This window comes from Canis lupus, chromosome 28, assembly GCF_003254725.2.
Source record: "Canis lupus dingo isolate Sandy chromosome 28, ASM325472v2, whole genome shotgun sequence".
In the NCBI taxonomy this organism is placed as follows: domain Eukaryota; kingdom Metazoa; phylum Chordata; class Mammalia; order Carnivora; family Canidae; genus Canis; species Canis lupus.
In genome coordinates, this window is record NC_064270.1 from 15,614,254 (window position 1) to 15,635,218 (window position 20,965).

The 20,965-nt window shown below is 42.1% G+C and overlaps 1 protein-coding gene across 4 annotated transcripts in view; it reads left to right on the top strand.

Annotated features, from left to right (window-relative positions):
* CNNM2 (cyclin and CBS domain divalent metal cation transport mediator 2) overlaps nucleotides 1–20,965 on the top strand; it is a 154,222-nt gene that overhangs the window by 124,045 nt on the left and 9,212 nt on the right. The window contains exons 2-6 of one of the 4 annotated variants that reach the window (XM_025467067.2): nucleotides 426–569; nucleotides 3,599–3,736; nucleotides 5,749–5,918; nucleotides 16,203–16,296; nucleotides 19,209–19,274. In XM_025467067.2, the coding sequence (XP_025322852.1) occupies nucleotides 426–569; nucleotides 3,599–3,736; nucleotides 5,749–5,918; nucleotides 16,203–16,296; nucleotides 19,209–19,274 (612 nt within the window). Of the gene's footprint in view, nucleotides 1–425; nucleotides 570–3,598; nucleotides 3,737–3,939; nucleotides 4,005–5,748; nucleotides 5,919–16,202; nucleotides 16,297–19,208; nucleotides 19,275–20,965 lie in introns of those variants that run through there. The other 3 variants (XR_004810039.2, XM_025467068.3, XR_003144142.3) reach the window with 3 other exon arrangements.

Here is a 20,965-nt window from a genome sequence, read left to right on the forward strand (position 1 = left end):
TTAGTGCTCTGGAAGTAGTTTGACCTTGTTGCCCTCCCCCTCCTAAGAGGGTCTTGGGCACCTCAAAGGGTCCACGGACCACACTTCGAGAACTGTTACCTGTAAGTAAAGGAGCAGTTGTTAGAAGGAGAAGAAGAGCTGAAGTGACTGAAGACCAAATCTGAGAGGAAGCAGATGATCATATGGCGCAGGCCAAGGTGTATAGAAGCTGAGGCTCTTCCCACTTGGCGCTCGTGCTTTCAGCAGCCAAGGAAGCTTTTCCATTTGTCTGTGGCATCTCCGCACCATGTTTAAATGCCCAAATGCATACTCCGATCGCCTGGTATCTGTGTTCGTCACCACCATTCTTAACATCATCACATATGAGGCTTCGTTCAGGAAGGTCAGAAAATTCCTTCTTAAACTGTGTTTTCTTTTCTTTAAAGGTAAATCCCACCTGGCTATTGTGCAGCGAGTGAACAATGAAGGAGAAGGGGACCCATTTTATGAAGTTCTGGGAATCGTCACCTTAGAAGACGTGATTGAAGAAATCATCAAATCCGAGATTCTAGACGAAACAGATTTATACAGTGAGTAGCCTGAGTGTGAGTTTTTGAAACCTCGGCAGTTTCTTATCCTCTTGTTCATGGGTCCTCACACGTCTTCGCTGGTCATTTGCCTGTCTCTAACCATGTGCTGTGTGTGTAGGCTGTGGGCCACTTAGCAGTGTGTTCTAGGCCCTTCGTCAGAGGGGGAGAGAGGAGGCAGGTCCTGTGATGTCTAATGGCAGTGTTTTATTTTTGTGGGTTTTTTGAGAAAAGTCAGCTTTGGGGCACCTGGGTGGCTCAGTGGTTGAGTGACTGCCTTTGGCCCAGGTTGTGATCCCAGGGTCCTGGGATCGAGTCTTGCATCAGGCTCCCAGTTGGGAGCCTGCTTCTCCCTCTGCCTGTGTCTCTGCTTTTCGCTGTGTCTCTCATGAGTTAATAAATAAAATCTTAAATTTTTTTTTTTTTAAAGAAAAGCCAGCTTCTTCTAACCCATTGATCAGGTCATTACTTGCCCTAAACAGAAAACTCCATTCTTGGTTTTTACATTTATTCTACATGTGGAAAAAGAATTGTTCTTTACTAATTTTTTATTTTCCACAACTAGGCAGCTCTGTTCAGATAAATTTCTTTTTCTGCTTAAGGTCATATTTCAGGTTGTTGTGGGGAGGATTTGTTCGATTGATGGATTGCAACTGTTTAAATGTCCTTGTTCCAGAACCCACGGGCTAAGATAGACGTGAGGTTTGTGAGTGTAGGTTTGCTGTGGCAGTGGTGGTGAGCTGTAGGTACAGGAAGCGGGACAGGGTCAGGTATACAATAAGAATGTGTTTTTCCCTTTCTCTGCTACTCTCTGTCTTCTTTGCGGGGCAGGGAGAAATGGGTGAAGGGGGTAGGAGTCACTCGGCTTAGGGCAGAGGAGAGAAGGATTCGCTGGCATTTGCTAAGGATTAAACTTGATCCTGGGCTGAGTAGTGAACCAAATTTTGTCTCACTGAAGTCCACAACTGGATTGTTGGAGTATGGAGTTTAAGCCTTCTTCTTCAGCCTCACTTAGGAAAGCAAGACTCTTTCAAGAGATTGATAATGCCGAAGGTGACCCAATGCCTGAAGATATCTGGGGCTCTCAGAAGTGGGGCAGAGAAGAGTATCTGGGCTCTGTTCTGTTTGACTTTAAAACATGACTTAGAAGGGAAAAGGGTTGTTCAGATGGCCTGGGGCACCTGGGACAAGGCCTGCATTGCATAAAACAGTGATTTTTATTCACTCCTGCTAGAAGGGAGTGTCCCTCATTTTAGAAATGAGAGCCTTCCATGTACCTTTCAAAGGATAAACTTTATATTTAGGTAATGACTTGCTTTTGAAAATGTATCTTTTTTTCCCTCACATATATATCAGTGCATTCTTTCAAATCACCAGTTCCTGTGTGTTTCATCCTTTTGACACTTGGAGAGTAGTCAGAGGTCACATAGTAAAGAATATTACTTGTGTGTTTACATTCTTTTCATCCTTCCTTACAATGACTATTTAATACCAAGTGTGTCTCTTTATATTTTTTTGTTTCCTCAGGGGTAGTACTCATCATAAGAAAGATAATTAAGACATCTATAAGATCTTATGTTTGCTTTTCAGTTAACTTCTTTTAAACCTTGATTAGACTGATTTCACACAGACGTGTTGCCTAACATGCCTTACTGGGGTGACATGCTAAACGTGTGGTTTTAGGTATATTCTTAAATATACCTAAAATATATTAAAGTATATTTAAATATATTTAAAGTATATTTCGGTATATTGCCTGATAGGTAATCAGGGCTGATGACTACATCTGCCATTAGAAAATTATTTTTGAGATTTGGTGATTTATGCCGTCTGATTCTGAAAAGAATTTGAGACAGAAGAAAATGATAAGTTACAATTGCCCTCTCCCCAGGACAAGCCTGGTAATTAGTCTCTTTGGCCCTAGGCATGAAATGGTAATAATGTACAGACCATGAATCTTGGGAAAGGAGTGAGTTGATTAAGGTCTTGTCTTTCACCAGGTTTTTTCTTGATCACTTCTTTGTTGAGAAAAAAGGCTTCTTTTTCTTTTTCTTCTTTTCTTCTTTTCTTCTTTTTCTTCAGACACCTTCTAGACCAGGGGTTTGCAAACTGCAAGCCCACAAGTGCCTGCCACCAGTTTTTGTAGAACCCACAAGCTGAGAATTTTATCTGTTTTTTATATTTGGTAATCATTGAAAAACATCAAAAGAACAATTACTTAGTGGCATGTGAAAATAACATGAAATTCAAATTTCATGTCTGTAATAAAGTTTTATTGGCACTCAGCCATGTTAATTCATTTACATATGGTTGCTTCTGCTCAACAGCAGGGTTGAGCAGTTACGCCAGATACTGTGTGGTCCTCAGAGCCTGAAATATTACCTAGTCCTTTACAAAGGAAGTATGCCAACCTCTCTTCTGGATGACCTTCCTCACATTTGTTTGACCTTGAGGATCTCATGGTCTGGGGTAGAAACGACGACGCTAACAGATAGTATTGTTAAAACTTTCTATGAAAGTGTCCTTTTTGTTTGTTTCTTTTAAGAGGTTTTGTTCAGGTGTTTGTTTTCCCTGTTTCAGCAGAGGCTAGGAGTGTCTGAAAGGCAGGACACACTTCCCTGTGTCATCTGTCACTCGGTGGTGGTTCTTCCCTGTGGTGTGACCTCGAGTAGTGGGAGACTATGTGCACTCCAAGCTGCACACCGTTGCCGTGTGGTTGCACAGATTGTGCGAGGGTTTGTCCAAGCTGGCCCTTAATGTACTTGCAAGAGCCCTACAGATCCTCACGAAGCATGCTTATTGTTGCTGCTAGTCAGCTCACGTCTTACTCCTTACCTTGAGTTGGGTCATGACTGTGCTGCACTGATCTGATGAGGAATCTCTCTCCTCCTCTTCCCCTGTGGCACTCATGCGTAGAGTGCCTGCGATCTAGAGGTAGTCCTGCCTTTCCAGGGGATTTTATCATTTCATTCAAAAAGAGTCCTGATCTAATAGAATGCATTTCCTTTTGTCTTTTCTTGCTTTTCTGTCAGCTGATAACAGAACGAAAAAGAAAGTGGCTCATCGTGAAAGAAAGCAAGATTTTTCCGCCTTTAAGCAGACAGACAGCGAGATGAAGGTTAAAATATCACCACAGCTTCTCCTGGCCATGCACCGTTTCCTAGCAACAGGCAAGTGCAGCTTATCGCAGTTTGAGATCTCTATGAACCCTGGACCGTGTTTCTCACCCACCACTGACTGGGGTGGGCTGGGGGTGGAGACTGGGAAATGGGGTGATAAGTAATGCCACTTTTGTGTTTTGTTTTTTGTTTTTTTGTTTTGTTTGTTTTGTTTTGTTTTTTTCTTTTTAAATTCTCTCCTCTCCTGTGTTCAGTGTCGGCATGAACCCTCTGAGACATTTACCAGGGGTGGACCAGTAACTTAAAATTGGTCTGAAAGGTAAGGATGAATGTTAGTGCCACACTGCATGTCAACAGTAGGCCAGGTCATCTGCTTCCAGCTAAGTCCCGGGGAGAGGCCGCTGGCGGAGTAGGCTGGCAGTGCAAACCAGATGCCACCTCATTATGTGTTGGACAGTTGAGTAATTCTCTCTCCAGCTTGCCTTGGAAGAACAGTTGGACATCAGTGGTAACATAGGTGCTCTGATTTGGAAAGAAGAAAAATAGATTTTCAGAATTAAATTTTTATCTTTTATGATTTCAATGAAATCAGAAATTCTTAGAGCTTTGACGTGGATTTCTTGATGGCCTCTTCAAGTCAGATTAACTTGGGCTCATTCCAGGAGGCAAGTGTTCACATTATTAAAACCGCCAATCCAGCCGGCACTGACTGCTCCAGAAAGGTCAAGGTTGAATGGATTTAAGAGAGTGACTAACCCTTCTCACATCCCCAGATGGCTCTCTAGGTAAAGGGTGAGCTCTGTTGGCCAGGGGGAATGTGAGAAAATCTGAAAGTACCCTGTGGCCTGTAGAAGACGTCTGTGTCCAAGATGGGTATCCAGTGCCCTTCAGCTGCATGCAGTGTACTTAAAATATTTTGAAAAGAAGACTAACAGTAGCTGTGCGATGAATGTTACATATTCTTTAAGAACATGTGTTCAGATACATAGAAATGCTTATAATATAATATTTATGATATGGGAATATACTCATAATTTAATGTGAGGTGAGAAAAAAATATAAAACTGTAAGATTATCATTGTGTTTCTGTGCACACACACGTATACACAGACACACGTGTGCAGGCAAGGTCCTGGGAAAAAGTACTCACCAACTGCTCAGAATGATTGAGTGGTGGGTTTATAGATAATTATTTTTTCCTGTTTATCTTCTTCTTTATTTTCCAAAAGTTCTACAATGTACTACCTTATTTTGTTATTACAAAGAAGTCACAGAAGCTAACACAGAATTTATGTTTCACCTAATTAAAACAGTTTTTAAACATATAAACAGTATCTTTAACTCATTTTTCTAATTCTGGTAATATTGTTCATCATTTAAGAACCATAATTTAAAATTAAATGTTCTCCTACTCTGCCTCTGAGATACCATGAAGTCCAGTTTCAGCGGGCCCAACCACACGCCAGGAATTTTGAGTTTTGTTATCAGAAATAAAATTGGTATCTTGTAAATACAGATAAACATTTTTTGTTTTTTTAGTTAGCAAGTTGGAGTGCATGTTGATGTGTGCACGTGCCTTGCTTTTATTCTGAATCTCTGCCTTCCTTTGTTCCCAGACTTTCTCAGGGTAGTGGAGTGGGAGAATGAGAGGTGGAGCACTTCATCTGTGCACCTGGTACTAACCCACACCTAGATGCTTCCTGACCTTTGCTTCTTCCTTTGGCTGTTGTTGGACAGTCAGACTATTGTGGCCTGTTGAAGGGTGTCCTGGCAGTCAGGAGCCTGCTTCTGGTTGACCTTGATTTGTATCAGAAAATTAGGGTAATTTTATAAGAACTGAAACCGATGACAGATTGAAAAGGAAAAATTTAAATATGAGACTTCAGCATTTTCTGATTTCTCCCAGGTAATCTGCCCCCAGTGGATCACCAAACGGAAGTGTCGTTAATCCATATTGTATTGCTTTGGTTCCAAGTATTCTTATATTCTAAACACCTTAATCGCTAGTATAATTTTTTTCCATCCATTTGAAGTGTAATATCAAGTTGTGTTTATATCTATAGAAGTAGAAGCATTTAGCCCATCCCAGATGTCAGAGAAGATCCTTCTAAGGCTGCTAAAGCACCCCAATGTCATCCAGGAACTGAAGTATGATGAGAAGAACAAGAAAGCCCCAGAATACTACCTCTACCAGCGAAACAAACCTGTAGACTACTTCGTTCTCATTTTGCAGGTCAGAAGAATTATTCAACAGTTGTTTGATCTCACTGAGTACCCATCCTTCTGGTTCTGAGGAGACTTTGCTATAGGTGAATGGGTGTCAAGGTTCATACACTTAACTTCTGGGGTAGCCTTATACATGGGAGGATTTCATCCCCCTGTTTTCATCTCTGTAAAATTATATCAGTACAAAGCAATGTCATTAGTTACTCAATTTTCAATACTGAAGGGGACTTACTGATTGCTGAGGCATGGAAGCACTCATTTGAAGAATGGTGAATTCAGTTGTTTGTGTTTTTTTGAAGAGTTTGGAGAGTTACCTGTATGCATCCAAGTCTTGGTTGGGCATTTGAAATTTAAGTGTCATGAGTTCCTGGGGTCCTCTTTTTATTGTCTTTTCTTTTTTCCACTCTTCATTAGGACTTGGTCTTCTACAACTTCCTAGAGGTAACTTGCTATCTCTTCCCTTAACACCATCAAATTAATCCATTTATTATTTTTATTCCTGGTTACTAACCAGACTGAACTACAGAGGAACTGATGTAATCATCACAGCCTCTTGTGGTAATGGAAACCTTTTTCCTTCTCACTAATAACATAATCCACTATATAAGGTAAGAAGGACCATCCAATCTGTACCCTCCTGGAGAGGCTTTGGTGCTTGAGTTGATAGGTGGCCCTCATTATATCACAGTTTAATTTGATAGAACACTGTCTTTGACATGGAGACCAACATGAACCGTACAATGAATAAAGTTCTGGTTTTATTGACTTCTCATACCTCCTTACTCTGAAGAATTAATTTTACAGGAAATCTGCACTTATTCAGTACAAGAATCCTACCCCCTTAAGCATTCTCCTTTTTGTTTATTTCCTAGGTATGAATTGGAGGTATCATTTGAAGAGTATAATGAGTACTTGATAGGTCCTACAATTTACCTGAGTCCAGCAAGGTCTCAATTATCTAAAGGATAATTAAGGAGATTCTTTTTATTTGAAAACTCTTATCAGATGTCTGGATGTCAGAAACTTGGCAGAGTGCTGTGTTCGTGTTCCATGTTCGGGTGCTCTTGTGATATCTGGAGGCAGAAATAAGGAACTGTAGAAAAGTCCATGCATTAACTAGTTATGTGTCATTTTCATATGTTCTTTCTTGGAAACCTCTTTTTACAGGTTTTCTAATTCAATACCCTGATTCTTTTAATAACCTTAATCTCCTTCAACCTTGAATTGTGTTTTTCTTTTTCTCTGGAGATATATACATACTTGAAACTTGGGGCTCTAGGGGGTCAGTGTCCTGTAGCGAGGGAGTAAAACATTGGTGCTCCTCATAACAGCTAGATGTGAATATTCCTAAACCTAGAGAAACTTTGACACTGTAAGCTTTGGGTTACATTTCACTTAGGACTTTGAGAATTGACATGGTGAATTTCAGGAGTAAAACTAGAGATTAGGTGTCTCTCAGTTGTTGATTTTTATGTACTTAGCCTGTATGAAGTTGCGATTCAGGAATCCTCTGTTGGTCTATAACAAAGCCATTTCCGGCTGAAAAATCTAAAAATAGATTTTATGGAAGAGGGACTTCATACTCCCTGTTCATTTACAAGTATCTTTAAAGATTTTTTTTAAATTTTTATTTATTTATGATAGTCACACACAGAGAGAGAGAGAGAGAGAGGCAGAGACATAGGCAGAGGGAGAAGCAGGCTCCATGCACTGGGAGCCCGATGTGGGATTCGATCCCGGGTCTCCAGGATCGCGCCCTGGGCCAAAGGCAGGCGCCAAACCGCTGCGCCACCCAGGGATCCCTAAAGATATTTTTGATAAGGCATTTGTGTATATGTACCTGTGTTTAAATACTTACGTCATGTTAAGTATTTATAGAAATGTGACAATTTTTTTGGATTGTTGAACTGATCATGTCATGGGTTTGTTTGTTTCTTTATAAATTGTGTATCTGCTGGATTAAGAGGATTTATGGAGGTGTTTAAACTATGGAGTTTAGTGAAAATTAGGTTCTTGTGTGCCAGCCATTTACCTGAGGTACCGGAATATAACAAAATGAAATACTACGATCCCTGTCGATCTAGCACAGCTGTCACCTTTAACAAAGTATATTCCACTCTAAAATATCACTAACCCAACTTGGGCAATTCATGGCAGGCTATTGGACATGTTCTGCTGCATTTTAAAGCATTAAATCAGAAGAAAGCTGTAGTATCTGCCTTGCATTCCTGGCCCCAGTGCCGCCTTCTGCAGACACTAGAAAAAACTCTTTTATTAAGTAATTGATGTTTGGAATATAATTATAAATAGAAACACATCACTCTGAGTTTAAACACTAAATGAAATAAAGTCTAATTTATTCAAAGTAAGCAATTTAAGTAAGCTTAATTAAAAGAATAATTCTAAGTTACTGGGCACCTACCTTCCACTACATAAGTATAAAAGGCCTACAACCTAAAGTTTTATCTGAAAAAGTAGATTTTTAAACTGAAATTTATTGGGGAATAATCAATAAGGACAGTGGTAAGAACACAATAAACATTGAAAGAAAAGCATATTGGCCCTATGTGTCTTAAATAACAAAATACATCATACCTTTTATTGAGTTGTTTTCAAATAAAAGAACCTCCTTAATTATCCTATAGATAATTGGGACCTTTCTGGACTCATGTAAATTGTAGGACTTACTAAGTACTCACGGATGTGGTGTATCCATGGAAATGGAAAAGAATATAATTTTGGCGGAAAATAATTTCCACCATCATAAAAGAGTAAGCATACCAAGAAAAAAATATTTTAACCTAATAAAATTAACAGGAATTGGGAGAAAATTGAATATAGAGCCAGGGAAATACATTTTTAAAGAAGTTTTATGTGACTTTCATAAAGCTGATGATTTGCTATGTCATATATATGTTCTCCTAAACTCAGACAGGTAGAAATTTCTAGAACCACCACGTATAGATCATAATGAAATAAAATTGGACCTAAAAATACATAATTGAAGAGTACTAAGCCATTTTTAAATGGTGACCAGTTCTCTTAGAAAGGTTTATACATAAGGCTCACAATAGAGTGTATAATGTATTCCCATGTGTTTCGTGTACATCTTTATATACATGAATCTCTCTGGAAGGTTACTCAGGTCACAGGTGGTTGCCTCTAAGGAGGGAGGAAGACTCAGAGGTCAGGGAATAGTATGAAAGGGAGATTTATTTCTCCCTTTGAATTTATTACCACGTATACTATTACCTATTTAAAGAAATGCTGAAAATGTAATTAATATCAAACTGATAAACCCTAAGTATCAACTGAATTAGAAAATATATAGAATATCATAAAATACAGAGAACCTCATTAAAGACATTATTATTTTTTTTAAGATTTTATTTATTTATTCATGAGAAACACAGATTGAGAGAGAGAGGCAGAGACCCAGGCAGAAGGAGAAGCAGGCTCCATGCAGGGAGCCTGATGTGGGACTCCAGGATCACGCCCTGGGCCGAAGGCAGGCGCTAAACTGCTGAGCCACCCAGGCGTCCCCATTAAAGACATTATTAAATAATACTTTATATGCAGTATGTCAGAGTTTTAAGAAATTTTATTCTGAGTACTTAAATAAGAAAAAAAATCTATCCAGAAAAAGAACAAAATAGCAATCTGAAAAAAGAACAAATTAAATAATAAAGATAGTAATGAAAAAAATGTTAATGAGAAAGCCTTAAAGTCCATAATAAAATCAATATTTGGTTCTTTTAAAAGATTAACAAAATCAGTATTCTATTGGCATAGTTAATATGATAAGAGGGAAACAACAAAAGGAGTTCTCTCTTCTCCTTTAAAACAGCTAGATTCAAAGAAATCACCTGAAAAAAAAATTGAAACTTGGAGTTCATTTTCTGTATAATACAAATGGGACAAGATGGTACGATCCATCAGCTTTCCTAACTAAAAAGGTAGCAGTTGGAGACCAGCAACATCCCCAAAGAGTTATTCACTGACCAACTAAATTAGCTTTATTGAGGAATGCGGCGCTAATTTAAGAACAAAAACAAAATATGCCATGTTAATTAGAAAAGCAGTAAAGGAAAAAAATCCTCATGCTCATATCAATAGATAGCAGACAGGCAACTGACAAAATTAAGCAACCATTTTTTATTTTAGAAAACAAAAAACCACAAAAATCTTTGTAAAAATCCATGATGAATAGTGAACAAAAAAGAAAAAGTGCTGTGAAACCAATCATATCCTTAAACTAACAGCCTCCTTATACATATGCATCTAAAGAAATTATTTGCTAAAGCTATCTATGCAAACACATTCATAGCAAATTGGTTAATTATAAAGTAGTAGTAGTTCTTATGTCTCCACCACTTATGTTTTGATATGATGAGACCATAATATAGTCATGAAAGAAGCAGAAAGCACATACAGAGATATCAAGAGTGTGTACACAATAATTTTAACCACTATAAACCATTTTTCTAATTCATAGAGTTGGTATTTTACAGTGAAGGATTTGTTGGGTTTGGGGGGGGAGTAAAATGTCTAAATAAGCCAAAAAAAAAAAAAAAAAAAGATTGCTCCTCCATAGCACATAACCAGATTATGATTTTAGTAACTATAAAGAATAGTAGGAAAACAAATAGCTCTTTTCTTTGCCCATTACAGAATCAATAAAAGGAACACTTTTTTTTTTTTTTTCTGGTGTTACTTTTCCTGCTTGATTTCATGCCTCAGAATATTTTTGTTGTTCAGCTGTCCCACCCACTCTTTTTTCAGGGCCTCTAACATAGAGTCAAAAGAGGTTTTTCCCTGTAGAGTGAAATCTTTTCCTTTGTGAAGGTGGCAGGTAGCATCTTGGAGTTTACACATCCCTTGATATTACTTAGAGCCATTTCACCTGTTACTGGAAGAGACTTTAAGCCTTCAGTACCAATCTTTTTTTGAGGATTTGGGAGTTGTAGGGTCTGTGTGTCCCTGTAAATAATAGATCTTTAATCCTGAGTCAAGTACAGATAGCACCCATTGTAAAGAAAAAATAAATTACTTGGATACCCATGTTGACCCTATTTTTAACAAATTATACTTAGATATGTGTAAATAAAAAAAAACTAGATATAAGCTCCTTTGCACTCTTTGAGTTAGAATTTGTGTAAGCCAAAACAGATACGTGATTGATATTTTACATGTGTCATTGATTGTTTGCCTGGTAGGAAAGTACCACTGGTCCCAGTGAGGCAAAGCTCTGATGCAGGCTCTTTTGCATTCAGCATGCTTGGGTCTCCATGGGCCCAGCAATGATTGACCCTTCAGGCCTTTATTCAATCTGAGTTATTTGTGCAGGATGCTGTGCTGTTATTTGGCTTCCACTGGGTGTGACTGGTCCTTATTTATGTTTGGTTCTCTCGTGTCTCTCTCTCCAGTTCAGTGTTCCTCACACTTTTATGTGCAGAGGAATCACTTGCAGATCCAGTAGGGCTGGGGTGGAGTTTGAAATGCTGCTTATTTCTAACAAGCTCCCAGTTGATTGAGCAGCAAGGCTCAGCCATGATGATTCAGGTAGTAACAACTCTTTCATAATGCAGTTGTGGCCTGAAGGCTCTGGTTGACATCTGGTGATGGCATTTGGTTAGAAGATGGTCAACCAGATGGTCCCAAATATGTGTAAATTGATTTCTGACCATCAACATTGTAAAAAAAAATTTAACAAACATTCCTCAAGGGAACTTGGAGTGCCAAGACTACATCTCTGGACTCCAGGTTAAAAAACAATTGCTAGGGAATGTTTGAGCAGCAGAATAGATTCTCTTGGGGTCATGCTTCCCCTCTTAATGGGGTAGTGCTGGTGACCTTAACCTGGCATTCACACCCCCGGGATTTAGTTACCTTCCTTCAGGTGTCAAGCCCCATGGAATACTTTGTGATGGTGGTATAAAAAAACAAAAACAAAACAAGAACTTGAAGGTGAGCAGGAGACCTAGTGGATGCTCAGCATATGGTGCCCAAGGAAGTCTTTGGTCTCCCTGCGTCCATGGCATCTGCTGACCACTTGATCTTGTTGCCAACGAGAATAGCACAGGCTTCCACCTTGTGGCCAGGTGTAGCACAAGACTGCTTTTAGTACTTTCTGGATGCTTAGGAACTTTGAGGAGAGGAGAGCTACCTAATAAACTTCTTCCAAAGAAAGGTAGGGCACTTGTGTTGGTAAGTTTACTTGGGAAGCTAGCTTGGCCTGAGATCATGAGGCCTGCCTTCTCTTTCGTTGATTTATTTTAAAAAAATTTTTTTTTATTCATGAGAGACACAGAGAGAGAGGCAGAGACAGACAGAGGGAGAAGCAGGCTTCCATGCAGGGAGCCGGACATGGGACTCAATCCCGGGTCTCCAGGACCACACCCTAGGCCGAAGTGGCGCTAAGCCGCTGAGCCACCTGGGCTGCCCTCTTTCATCGATTTAGACATGAAGACATAATTCCCTTTGGGAGCCCATCATGTCCTGTGCTGATTTTTTTATGTGTGCAATATGCTAGAGTTTGGTAAATTTGTGGATGTTTCAAAAGTAAGATTGATATGTAGCTCCTTCCTTATATGGAAACAATCATTATCTAAAGACACCTGATTGGTCGTGAGCCAGCCAGGCCATTGCCTCATGGGGATGGCTTCAATTTGCATACTGGTAGGTTTACTTGGGTCACTTTTGGGAGCCATTGACACATACAGAGGAATAAAAAAAATGTTTACTGGATGTTTCTAAAACTTGCCTGCCAGAAAAGCTTCACTCATGTAGTGAGGAATACAGGGATGTGCAGTTTTCAAAACTTGAAATTGTAGAATCCTATAAAGTTAGAATCGAAAGAACCACAGGATCCTTTAATCTGTTGCAGTTTTATAAATGGAGTAAAAGGAGTCTGGCGCCGTGGTTCCTTCATGCTAATGCTTGACAAAGTTTTCACTAGTTTGAGACCAAATGTGAAAAATAGCTGCTGCGAGGTCTTCATAAAATTACATGTACTCAGTTTAAAGACCTGTCTGTTCTGAAATTATATATTTTCTGTATTTGGGGGGTTAAGATGTCTGGTCTGATGCAGAACGATGGTTAGAGTAGATAGATGGGTGTGTTTTTCAAAATATCTATATGAAATAAAAATTTGGCAACCTCCTCTCTGAGGCTGAAGGTAGATTTCACTAATTCTGGGACTCCTCCGCCAGCAAACATCGACCTGTGTACCGCCTCGTAGCCTGGTTGAGGTCAGCTGGGCGGGCTGCAGGAGATGCCTGATCTCCTCCACTGCAGGTGGTGTCCTGAAGGACAGAGGGAGACGAACCAAGGTTTGAGTCTTTATGCGGCTGTCCTTGTTCAATTTGTGGGCTCTCAGCCTCCGTGACCACAGGGGTGTTTCCTAAGAGGCCAGGGCACGCAGCTCCAGAGCTGGGGCCTTTGTCCATAGAGCCTCATAGCAACGGATTCCCAAACTTGCTGCCTGCTAGAATCAACTGGAGAGCTTTACTAAAATCCTCATGCCCACGTTACACCCATAGGAGTTAAATCGCAATGCCTCAGAGTGGGAGCCAGACATCAGGTCTTTGTTTGTTTTTTAAATCCCCAGGAGTTTCCAGTGTACAGCAAGGGCTGGGAATCTCTGCCTTTGAGTTTACTTGGCAGGGGTTCGAGCGTGGCTCGTGTGGGTACTGCCCCTGGAAGAGCTCCTCCCCCAGAGGCAGACCCCGAGTTGTTATTTACAGTCTTTTGGGGGAGTGGGTGTTACCCTGCTGGTTCTGATGATAATTCTAAAGAATTGTGCAGGCACACAGAATACAGAAGGTCTTGTAGCTTGTAAAACAAATGGTCCAGATCAGTGGGGAACCCCACAAAGATGGGAGTCATGATGAGGCTCTGCTGCATTTGATGCTTCCTCTTGATTTTCTGTGTAGAAATGTGGGTTATGTCGCTGTTGAGCTTCCGACTACAGAGACAGCCTCATGTGTATATATGAACTATCTGATACGAGATCAGGGGTTAGCGCAGCAAGAAGTAGATAAGTAATTGCGAAGATCTGTACCCCCGGCGCGTCCAGTGTTATTGCTCACCGGCTCTGAGGATTGTCCCTCCCCGTCCTCTTCTTCCCCTCCTCTTAAGGGACCCTGCCTCTGAGGCCGGTCACTTTGCCTCTTCTTTGCTGCCCAGCCTTCTGCTTTGGCTCACTTAGTGACCACCTCTTCTCTCTTTCTGCTCCTCACTCTCCCTCTCCTTCCCTCCTCCCTCTCCCTTCCTCCCCTCCCTCGTCTCCATCTCCATCCTGACCTTCCTCTTAACCTTCATTCTTCCACTTTAGCCTTTCTTGATAGACTCTTCCCCCAAGGCCTCCTTCTGTCCCCTTTTGCCCCCAGTCCCAGCACCAATGCAGTGCCTTCCTGAAGTTTCTCTCCATCTTCATGGTGCCTGTCTTTGGGTCCCTTAGAGCAAACATCTGTCATAATTAGTGACTCCTCCTCTCTTCCTTACACTTTGTTCTCCTCCTGCTTTCACCAAACTGTGGATCCCTTCTTGTAGCTTCTCTCCTAGCCATCTCGCAGCTGCATGGCTCCCAGCCCAGCATGAGCCCAGACTCCCTTTTCCTGCCTCGCTGGCCCACCACATAGGGAGCTCCTCGGCCTGCCCTGCTCTCCACGCTGCTCCAGCCCCATCCTGCGGCTTCCTGTGCAAACCCACGGAGCCTGGCGGCCCCGCTGTCTCCCCACTTCTCCCCTGCCCTCCCTTCTCTCGCCTCAACTCTTACTCCTTGCATTTTCCTTCCTGTACAAAATGTGTATAAGAACAGGGAGTAATCTTTTTCTCTGAATTTCCTACATTCTTGTGATCTTTTTCCCCACAGGGTTTTTTGTTGTTGTTGACCACCATGTCCCACTGATCCTTCCCCTGCTTCCCTCTGTCTTGTGCTTGAAACTTGTGGGTGGCCAGGACCATCTTTGCCCCGGGCCCCACATGGTCAGGGTTTCCGGCACCCCTTTGCTTGCAGGATGATTTTACATTATGGGTGGAGTTGTCAGTTCCCTTCCTACAGTGAGAGAGTTGGCCGGGAGTGATATAACTAGTATTTTGAATGAAGGAAAACCTAAAAGAGAGACAGTAGAGCGTTTTCTGAAGAAGTGCTTTGAGGAGAGTCTCCCATAACTGGGAATTTAGTATATAATAATAGGGAATGATCAAAATAATAGTTTGCGTTAGTGGGCACCATGGCAAACATGTTGGTCAAGGGCTTGTTCTCTCATGTAATCCTTCTGAGCCCCTCTCCTGATGTGTAAGGGAGGGTGATTGTGTCTGTTTCATGAGTTATGAGCATCTAAGTGAATTAATAAAGCCCTGACCTGTTAGCCTAGTTCCTCTTCAATAAATGGTACCATTATTTTTATTTACCCATCATAAAGGAATACCATAAAGGTTGCCTGTCACCGGAGGGGCAGCTATAGGTACGGTGAACAAGGCCATTCTGGCCCTTGGCTTGGAAATCCCGACGTGGAGCTCACTTACTAGGATGTTCCAGTGGCTTGGGAAATGCATGTTGGGCACCCACCATGCGGGGGTCATAGTGGACCCGAAGGCTAACAGGATGAGTCAGGCGTCTGCAGTCTGCCCTGGAGGAACCAATGAGTGAGGCTTTAGACAACTTAGAGAAAGAGAAGGCAAGGGAAGACTTCAGGGAGAGGTTTTATCCTGATGGAAGAAGGCTTGCTATGGTGCTTTCCCAAGACTGTGAGGAGGAAGTTGAGAGGTGGGGTGGTGCCCACAGGGGTCTGGGCCATAAAGGTCCTGCCTGCAGACACCCCACACTGTGTTTGTGAGACCAGAGTGAGCTCCATCCCTGGAGCCCATGGCCACAGACAGTGTTAACCCAGACCCAATGCTGCTCCAGCTCTGAGCTCCTGAAAGACCCCGTCTTTCCCAGTGTTTGTCCCAATTGATGGGGAGAGAGCACCATGTTTTTATTACTGGAGAGCTCCTAAAGGATCCATGCATGAACTAGGGATGCTGGGAAAATACTAAGTGGATTCACAGAAATGAAACCTCACACCCTCACTGTTCTCTCTGCATTTCCAGCCAAATCCAAATGTCCTGTTTAAGATGAATTGACCCTCTTTTCTAAGTGGGAAAGAGCATTTGAGGCTTTACTTCCCAGAGCTGGTTGGGAAAGGAATTCTAGACAAAAATCTGAGGAAGGACAAATCTTGCATTGAATTTGCAGAGAGATTCCTGGAAATGGACTGAAAACACTCCCCTTTTCTTCTCACAGGGGAAAGTGGAAGTAGAAGCTGGGAAAGAAGGTATGAAATTCGAAGCCAGTGCTTTCTCCTACTATGGTGTGATGGCCCTCACAGCCTCTCCAGGTGAGCTCTCCTTTTCAGCCCCTTGGGGCGGGGTTGTGCTTTAAGATAGAATACTCTTCTCCTGTCCCCTTTCTGTACCTGCCGGCTAGCCCTATTTATCAACTTCTTGAGCTTTTTGTTGAAACATATCGCATATACCAGATGCCCCCTTGCCCCGCCCAATCATAAGTCTCTGCCCCCATGAATTTTCACACAGCCAACACTCCGTGTAGAGCAGCACCCAGTTCAAGAAACAAACATCACCAACCCCACAAACCACCCTCCCCACCACCACACTGTATTAGGAACTGTTCCCCACACCACTGCCTTGACTTCTAAGCTAGTAGACTGGTTTTGCCTGTTTTTGAACTTGGTGTAAATGAACTTCTACAGGACGTATTACATCAAGCCTGGCTTCTTTCACCCAGTGTTGTCCTTGTCACATTCATCATTATTGCTGTGTGTGCTTTATACCTTATTTCTTCTCATTGCTGTGCAGTGTCACATCATGTGAAGTGTATTTTTTCATTGCTGATGGACATGGGGGTAGTTTCCTGTTTGGAGCTACCATGAATTGGGTGGCCGTGCACATTCGTGCATGTGTTCTGGTGAGTGTGTGTGCGTTTCTTTTGGGCATATGTGTAGGAGTGGAATTGTGGGCTCCCACATGGCACCTGCAGCTTTAGTAGCTCCTGCCCTGCAGTTTGCCACAGTACGTAGCAGTCCACACTGCTAGCCTGCGTCTGCTGACAGGGGTTCCAGTTGCTCTACTTGCACTGCTAAATGTTATTGAACCTTTAAAATGTTAACTGTTCTGGAGATTTTAAAGTTTGCATTTTCCTGCGGATGAATGAGGCTGTAAATGTGTATTTATTGACTAGAGCTGGCTCTTGTCTAGACAGCTGGTCAGTTGAGTCAGCCGGCTAATGATGGGTATGCCACAGGGTGTCAACTAAGTGTTCTGAGCACAAGATGCCAGCAACTGGTATCTGCCCTAGTAGGAATAGGGAGCACAAATACCTCTGGCTTGGGGCATTGCTTGCTTTGCGGTGTGCATGTGCTTGCTGCCTTACCCTGGCTGGACCAGTGTGGACAGGTAAACAGAGGTGCTGGAGTGCCACCTTGTGGCCACAGTGCCAAATGACATGCTATGCTAGGAAACTTACAAACCCCAAACTTAAAAAAAAAAAACAAAACCCAAACTTAGAAATAACCCATCCTAAAACAACCTAGGCCACTTCTGGAAACCAGTCTCCAAAGGGGAGGGGATACCTCCAGACAGATCTCTTTTTGTGACCTCAGTATCCACCAGGCCACACAGTGTCCCAGGCATCCAGGAATATTACATTACAGTTAAAAAGCCAAGGAAGTGTTCAGGATTCTCTCATGTCCCTCAGCCTCCCCTGCCCCAGACGCATCTTCTCACTATCCCACCCTAGGGTGCTTGGCCACATCGGCCAGCCTCCCCACTGTCAACTGCTGACTAACACCAGTGTGAACATGGGCCTATCTAACCCCACTTAATCATGTCTGCTGTAAACTTGAAGGTGATCTTCTGTTCTCACTGCTAGTGAGGAGGCAGGGAGGTTCCTAACTAGTCTGGGAGGACCACTGTATATGGTTGGCTGCCTCTGAGAAAGGTCCTTAGCTTCCTCCTTATTAACAGGATACCATAAGGCTACCTGGTGTGATTGTTAGAAGAATACAATGTGAGTGCTTTTTAAGTTTGAAAGCACAGAGGAAATGTCGGTGTCAGAGTTGGGTGTTGAGCTTGTAACTGTTGTTTGGCAGCCAACTTCAAATTAGCCCTGGGTTAGCAGAGTCAGATTTAGAATGTGGCTTTGAAAAGAAAGAAGTGTAAGGGTACCATCTTATTAATCACTGTTTCTTGAAACCTAAACATTGGCCCAATTTATACTGAACTGTGGATTCACATACTGGCAAATGCCATTCAGAAATGTTGAGAGGCAGGTCTCTCATACAGCAAGCCTGTGGGGCTGCAGCAGACTGGCCTCGTTGGGAAATGCCAGGAAGGAAGGGGATCTCGTTAATAGCATCTTAATACAAAAGCCCAGTATATGACTTCACAAATAAGATTTGGGATTTTGTATATTCACTGAGAGATACAATTAGTGCTATAATCTCAAGATAATATTTCTATTTATTGATGTTGATTGCCTAGAAAAATCTTACAGTAATCAGTTTCAAGGCCCGCCCAGTTGTATGTCAATTATACTGCAATTTAAAAACAGAAACAAAAAACCCTGCCCAGGAAATAGGACTCCTGCCAGGTAGGGCAGTGCTGATTGGACTTTTCAATCAAATGGACCTGTGGCTCTCTGAGGAAGCAGTGATGAGGATGACTTTGGTCTGCCAATTCCCAGCAGACCTGTGTATAACACTCTTGATTTACTTTCCTCTGATACTTTGAACGTTCAGAGTATTCCAAAACAATTCAAAATATCAGGTCAAAATTATCATGACACAAAAGATGTCAGTGAATCGAATAACTTACTGCTTGCCATAGGTAGGGATGCTGTAGGCTTTGCTGGCGCAGGCGGCTTGGGTCATGCTCTTGGGGCAGGTGATTAATGGAGCTCCCCCGCCTTTCGTGGGGCTCATTGTGATTTAAATCCTTAAGAAGAGCACATTTTGAGCTATAAACCCCGATAGGGCATTAATGGCTTAAGAGATTTCTAGGTTAGTAGAGAAGCATTTGAATAGGATTTCTTCTGATTCCAGGCTCCCTGTATTCCACTTCCTGGAAAGCAGCGTGTATGCCTTTTTAATTTCCCTAATATCGTATAGGCTTTGTATTTCTGGAAGTGAACGCTCATGTTAGTAGAACAGGTGTCTGCTCCTGTGCCCTGAGTGCAGAGATCTCCTTTCTTGCCTAGTGATATGGTCTCACCCTGTTTTTCTCCATTTTCCAGTTCCTTTGTCCCTGTCTCGTACCTTTGTTGTCAGCAGAACAGAGTTGTTAGCAGCAGGTTCTCCAGGTAACTCTGCATGTTTCCTTTTCATACTTCTTCCGGTTGCCTCCCTTGACCCCCCACAAAAGCCTGGCTGGCCAGATCTGTTCCCTTGATTTGGTCAAGGCTGTTTGCAGTTTCTCTTTGAGTTCTCAAACTCCACGTTTGCTGACTCAGGAGTGAGCTGTCCCGGGAAATACAAGCCCACAGCAGCTGTGGGAAGGATTCAGGACACTGACAGGGGACCCGTGGCGTGAGCAATGCTGACCCTCACAGAGTGAGGGTGATTCTGACCTGGAGCATCATTGCTCCCTGCCTGCCCCCTGCACCCCCCACTCCCGCCCACATTGCTGACCTTGGGTTTTCAGGGCAGCCCAAGGGGGCTGCTTTTGGTTCTTTGGGGCCCCAAGCACCTTAAAACCTGAGGATGCTTCTATGGGACATATGCACCCCAAAGCCTCAAGGACTGTGAAGTTTTCTCGGTGAACAGAAGCCCTGTCTGCAGAGACCTGGGCATTCTTGGTTCTGTTCATTTTTTCCAGCCTCCACGTGAATGGGGCCCATGCATCTCCGCCCTCTGACAGGCAGGTGGCCCTCTCTTTGTTTTTGAATTAGTGCCGTGCACATTCCTCACCAGCTGCTGGTCGCTGCCCTGCAGGAGAGTTTGGTCATGCCTGGCTAATACATCCAGCAGCAAAAAAGAAAGGCAAAAGTTTAATCTTTCTTTAATTAAAATTGCTGAGCTTTTGGTAATACAATTTTTCTGTATTTATTTTGTTCCACACAGCTTATATCTTAAAATCTGATGAAATTGGCATTTTCATAATCCAGTTTCAGCAAAAACTCTCAAACGCTGATATTTAGTAAAAGAAACAATACATGTCCTAAAAAGAAGCTAACGTTCCCTCAAGTTTTTGCTCTGAAAAAGCTTGAGGTGTTTGGGGATAAGGTATTATTTGTAGGACTGTTTTGATTCAAACCAGCTGGCAGGAGATACATGTGCACACACATACACACATACATATGCACAGAAATATGTATTTGTGGATATGTATGTATGTTTGTGTTTTTTCTCCCCATTTTGTTTGCTGGCATCTGCTACCTGTTCAAAATGTCACAGATGCTGAGGTAAAGTGACTTTTGGATGAAACTCATGAAATGTTATTTGTATTTCACTTTTCCCTGCAAAACTTAAGAGATTTCTTAGCTGTGTCTACTCTATCTGATCCTGTAATTTAAAAAAAAAAAAATTTCATTTTGTGGACCCAGGCCTTCAGGATCCTAGCATTACAATAATATGATACCAAATAAGTGGAGGTTGAGCTAAACCAGTGATTTCCAGCCTATTCCAAAAGATGCTTTGTGGTTCCAAGGGAGGAGGCTGGTAATGTTTCTGTATAGGATCCTCTGGCTTACTCATAAAAAGAAAGAATTCCTAGGCGAAATGACTAAAAAGCAGAAAAAACAATGCTGAGAAGGCATAAGAGGAGTTAAAAATGGAAAGATTTTATCATAATTATAAAAATTTGGCACATAAATTTGGCAACAGAATATGACCTGAGCTGGGGGCTGGCCACTTAAAGTCTTTATTCCCCTGGGTCTGAATACTCCTCTTTCTCACTGCGTGTTGATGAACGACTGGTTGCACTGGGTCCCTGTCACACTGCGACAGAAGGGGTCCCGGGAAACAGGGTCTGCTTCAGACTGGGACTGGGACG